The 5682-nt window shown below is 47.1% G+C and overlaps 2 protein-coding genes across 2 annotated transcripts; one reads left to right on the top strand and one right to left on the bottom strand.

Moving 5' to 3' along the window:
- Window positions 1–35: 35 nt before the first annotated feature.
- Window positions 36–1623, top strand: LOC125529139 (pentatricopeptide repeat-containing protein At5g46100-like; the record flags this gene model as incomplete). The annotated part of the gene is made up of 1 exon (XM_048693549.1): window positions 36–1623. A coding segment is annotated over one exon (1194 nt), but the record flags the coding sequence as incomplete, so codon positions are not given.
- A 747-nt stretch (window positions 1624–2370) lies between these two features.
- On the bottom strand, window positions 2371–3445 carry LOC125529140 (protein DMP6-like). Its single transcript, XM_048693550.1, has one exon. The coding sequence runs from the start codon at window positions 3025–3027 to the stop codon at window positions 2371–2373; it is 657 nt and encodes a 218-aa protein (XP_048549507.1). The 5' UTR covers window positions 3028–3445.
- Between the last annotated feature and the right edge of the window lie 2237 nt (window positions 3446–5682).

Below are 5682 nucleotides of genomic sequence, written 5' to 3'. Positions count from 1 at the left end.
CCCGCCCCCCCCCCCCCTCCCTCCCCGCCCCCCCCCGCCCGCGCTCCCCCTCCAACGCCGACCTCGAGCCCCCCTTCCTCACCCTTCTCCGCGCCTTCTCCCGCACCCGCCGCCCCCTCGACGCCCTCCAACTCTTCCGCTCCGCCCCCTCCGCCCTCTCTCTCCCCCACTCCGCCCGCTCCTACACCGCCGTCCTTGCCGGCCTCGTCGCGCACTCCCATCTCCCCCTCGCCCACTCCCTCCTCGCCGACATGCGCGCCGCCGGCTTCGGCCCCACCATCGCCACCTACAACGTCCTCCTCAAGGCCCACTGCTCTGATGCCGACGCTCCTATCGACGACGCGGTCCGCCTTTTCCGCAACATCCCCAAACCTGACGCCTGCTCCTACAACACCCTCATCGACGGGCTCTGCCGCCGCAGCCGCAGGGCCGAGGCCCAGGAGCTGTTTTCCGAGATGGTAGAAAATGGCGTTGCGCCTACAGTGGTTACTTACACGACTATCATCAATTGGCTCGCACGGGAGGGCTGCTTGGATGATGCACTGGAGATGTTTGACGAAATGGGGAGGAGAGGTATTGCACCTAATGTTGTCACCTATTGTTCTCTGATTGATGGTTTGTCCAAGGGTGGGCGTGCAGCATCAGCACTGGACTTGCTGGAGAGGTTGGCCAAGGAGGTGAAGCCGCCAAATACAATCATATATAGTTCTGTCATTAATGGCCTCTGTAAGGAGGGCCTGCTGAGGGAGGCAATGGAGGTTTTGGACCGGATGCGTCTCCAGGGGAGGAAGCCTGATGCTGGATTGTTTGGGAAGCTCATTGTTGGGCTGTGTGATGCAGGAAGGGCTGTGGAGGCTGCAAATTACCTGGATGAGATGGTTCTTGCTGGCGTTCAACCGAACCGGGTGACTTGGAGCCTTCATGTCAGGATAAACGTTGCAGTGGTGACAGCATTATGTGTTAAGGGTGAAGTTGGGAGGGCTTTCCAGGTGTACCAGAGCATGAGGACTCGTGGCATTTCTACCGAGCCAAGCACCTTCCATCTCCTGGTTGAGTTCTTCTGCAAAAAGAACCATTTGGAGAAAGCAGCTCGTGTTGTGCTTGACATGTTGTCAGAGAGGTGCATCCCTGAGAGGGAAACATGGGATGTTATTGTCAGTGGGTATTGGAGTAAGAAGAAAGTCAGACAAGAAGCTGAGCAAATATGGGACCAATTAGCAGTTATCTGATTGAAAATAAAAACAAATGTGGTGCTACACTGTGCTGGTCGGACCCTTCCCCGGACTCTGCACAAGTGGGAGCTACATGCACCAGGCTGCCCCCCTGCTACACTGTGCTGGTACATGTTCTGCCTAAGACTTATCAAGCAAAAATTGTGAACCGACACACTCGTTCCATCATGCGGTTGCACAAGTGAGAGAGAGTTCTGCCACCAAAACCCTTAAACTCCAGTGCTTCCATGTCCAGGATATGCGAAGTACTAATATTTATTGTATGAATAATTTTTGAAGTGACAAGCATGCGGGCAGTGTTCAGGTACGATGTGGGGTTGTCTTCCATATCTCTTGCTTTTGTATGTATAAAGATACATACACGCGCTCTGCTGAAGTTCATTTCTATTCTTGTCATGTGTCTTCTGTTTCCTTATTTCGTTGACCAAAATGTTTGTTCAGGTTATTGCACGACGACTTAAAAGCTGTGTGGTATGACTTCAAGAATGCAGTCTGATATGATTTTTAAAGTCTTCTTTTCTAGACATGTTAATTTTGGAAAAACTAGCAAATTACAATACAAAACTTAACTACATATATGTATGAAGATTCAAGGCAAAAACAAGCTATCAACTCCTGGTATATTGCTTCTTTCACAATTAATGAAGACTTTTTTCCGTGCCTGCCTAGTGTTTGATTCCATCCATGTATCGACTTTCCCTCCTATGCTCTGAGTTCGAGTATCAATAAGAATTCGAGTTCATATTGTTCCTATGTTATGGTATGAATATACATGATGGATGAGATTCCGTGGATAGAGAGCCAATTCCAGTAGACTTATGGAACGTTCCTGTTCACGTGCATCCAGTAGGAATTGAACCCTCAAATTTACCAATTATGAGTTCGGCGCTTTAACCATTCAACCAAAAGTCTTAGTTGTATCATATGAAAGATTTAAAAAATTGTGGTATGTGCCAAAGACGTATCCAATATATTGTCCTCCCAGGTGCCAGCACTGTTCATTTATGAATACACAAAACATGTTCATGTCGAAGGCCACCATAGGTACTCTTATAAATATTATTTTAGAGAAATAGTGCTGTATATTTCTCTCTATCCCGCTTAAGGGGTTTTCGACTCTGTGTTTGATCAACAGGAATTAGAGCAAACAAATCTTTTGAAGACCCAGGTACTGTGGAGAGACTGGGAAGCCAAAGCCATGGCGGGTGGTTGGGAAGCTAACAAACAGCATGCTTCCAATAACTCCAATAGCAACTGGCAATGTTGTGAGAACTTGCTTTGTGTCCTCTGATGGTATTGGATAAAAGCAAGATGCCACATTCTGGTCAAATAGGGCGATTGCAACAAAAATCACTGCTGAGACAGCTGCATGGAAAAAGTCTAGAAATGTCATCTTATATTCAACCGCAGCGTGTGGATCAAGAGTAACTCCACCATCAATGACCCACAATCCCTTGAACGTGGCAAACCCGTATTGTACCTTTCCGTTCTCATCCCTGAAGCTATCTGTGAAGGTAACAACAAAGCACGAGAGTGCACAGAGCACCACAAGCCCTCCCATCATCATCCGATCCAAGTCACCACAGTGGCCTTGTTTAGCCATGGTTGGAGCCAGCAGCTGGAAGGCAAGCACGGTGCCTGATGGAAGGAGTTTGGCGAGGTGCCCGGTGCTCTGGTATGCCTGTCTGATTGCTTTCTGCACGGGGCTCATGTTGTCAGTGCCATCAGTTCTGTTGGACAAAAGAGGATGCCTCTGATCCTTCTGCAATTCCATGTCCGGCTGTGTAGCAGTCATTGCTGCTGGTGCCCTCTGTGCGAACTAGCGGAACGTCTTGCCTTCTCAGGCCGACGGCTTCGTGTTATATAGATGAGGCGCACCTCCCATAACAGCGCATACATGGGGTTGAGATTACATTCTTGGAGAGGAAGAAAGGAGGTAGAGATAAGAGTTACAAGAGATAAACATTATACTCTAACTACCTAACCAGATGCACCTCATGAAGATATCCGCCAGCCATGTAGATATTGATGTGTTTAACACCCTTCCTTAATCACAACTCCATTAAGTTGAGAATATACTTGAAGTTTTCAAAGCTCTTGAACGGCAATGCTTTTGTGAATCCACCTGCAATTTGATCACTGGAATGCACAAAACGAGTGTCAAGTTGTTTGTGAGCCACCCTCTCTCTAACAAAATGAAAGTCTATCTCAATGTGTTTGGTCCTGGCATGAAACACTGGATTAGCTGAGAGATAGGTAGCACCAAGGTTATCACACCACAAACATGGAGCTTGTTTACTTTTTATACCAAGTTCCTCGAGCATGGATTGAACCCATATGATTTCAGTCGTGGCATTTGCCAATGCTTTATATTCTGCCTCTGTACTAGATCTGAAGACTGTAACTTGCTTGCGAGCACACCATGAAATTAAGTTGGGTCCAAAGAAATAGCAAAACCACCAGTAGAGCGTCTATCATCAAGACAGCCTGGCTAATCAGTATCAGAGAATGCACTGACAAGTAGAATGCACTGACAAGTGTAGAGGATGACTTGCTAAAATTGAGACCCATGCTTAATGTGTTTTTGACATATCTAACTATCCGTTTGGCAACAGTCAAATGAACAGTTGTAGGTGCATGAAGGAACTGACATACTTTGTTGACAGCAAAAGAAATATCAGGCCTAGTAAGAGTAAGATATTGAAGAGCTCCTACCAAGCTTCTGTATTTTGTGCTATCCTCTTGAGTCAAGAGAGTTCCTTGTGTGAGAGATAACTTTTCTGAACTGGACAGTGGAGTAGGTGTAGGTTTACAACCCTGTAGACCAGCTTTTCTTACCAAGTCAACTGCATACTTTTCTTGGGAGAGATGAAGTCCATCCTTGTGCCTATTTACTTCAATCCCAAGAAAATAATGCAAGTCTCCAAGATCCTTCAAGGCAAAGTCGGCACTCAAATCTTTTAACAACCCTGTGATAGCTTCATCAGATGAGCTTGTCACAATAATATCATCAACATATATCAAGACAAACATGCATGTATTGAACTTGTTGTAGATGAACAGAGAGGTGTCAGACTTTGAAGGGACAAAATCAAGTGTTTGCATTTTGTGACAGAGACAAGAGCACTATGCTCTTGGTGCCTCTTTCAAACCATAAAGTGCTTTGTCCAACTTGCAGACATGAGAGGGTGCACTTTTACTTATAAACCCAGGAGGTTGTTTCATATATACCTCCTCTTCCAGAACACCGTGAAGAAACGCGTTCTGAACATCAAGTTGCCTGAGATTCCATCCCCTGGAAACGGCAATAGACAAAACAAGACGGATAGTGGCAGCTTTAACAACCGGACTAAATGTGTCCTCGTAATCTATGCCATACCGTTGTTTAAAACCCTTTGCAACGAGCCTAGCTTTGTAGCGATCAATAGTTCCATCAGATTTCCTCTTTATTCTAAATACCCACTTGCAATCAATTAAGTTTTTACCTTGCTGTGGGGGAACCAAATGCCAAGTTTTATTTTTCTGGAGTGCCATGTATTCTTCATTCATAGCATTTTTCCATCTTTCATCACCAAGCGCTTCCTGGAGCGTCTGGGGTTCACCTGTAGAACAAACCATACCGTATTTGGTTATGTCTTTATAATTAACAGGATGTATTACCCCATGCTGTAGTCGTGTACGTCGTGACGGTGCAGCATCAGGATCCTCGGCCACAGAAAATCCCGAAACAGAAGCTCCTGTAGCAGAATCTGCTCCCGCCGGATCTTCTGTGGCAGTGTGATCAGGTGCAGCATGTTCTGTAGGCGCAGAAGATCCTGGGGCCTCATCATTGGAGGATGACGGCGGATCAGCCTTGAGGCGAACGCCGGTCTTCGGCGCGCGCGTGGGTGCACAGGAGTCTGCGCCCGGTCCCGCAGCAGATCCGGGCCCCGTGTCAGGTCGGCAACGATATTCATTGCCTCGTCTTGCTTTCCAATTTTTTTCTCATGTCAACATAGAACAACAGGAGGCTGGCGCTGTCGCCTGGGCGTCTGGCGCGTCTGCCGGCGCCAATTCCGAGGGAGATCGACTGAGCTGCTGCTGCGGAGCCAATCCCGAGGATGATTTGCCTCCTGGATGCGGACACATGCGATATGGACCTGCCGGCGCGATTTTTTCACTGCTATCTCCCGGAACATCATCAGAAAACTCATGCACACCATTAGTAGCAGGATTAGTCAGCATTTGATTATCAGAATTCGGACCCCCTTGATCAATTGTGGTAAGATGAGTAGGTAAGAGGAGAATTTCTTCTCGGAGGCGAGCACCGGCGTTTGGGTGTAGGGTGGCGAAAGGAAATTGTGTTTCGTCAAAAACGACATCACGGGATATATAGACACGGCCAGTAGAAATATCTAAACACTTGACACCTTTGTGTTGAGGACTATACCCTAGAAAAGCACATTGTTTT

This window comes from Triticum urartu, unplaced genomic scaffold (genome assembly GCF_003073215.2).
Source record: "Triticum urartu cultivar G1812 unplaced genomic scaffold, Tu2.1 TuUngrouped_contig_5370, whole genome shotgun sequence".
In the NCBI taxonomy this organism is placed as follows: domain Eukaryota; kingdom Viridiplantae; phylum Streptophyta; class Magnoliopsida; order Poales; family Poaceae; genus Triticum; species Triticum urartu.
The sequence above is the reverse complement of the archived record's forward strand: the minus strand, read 5'-3'. Positions and strand labels throughout refer to the sequence as shown.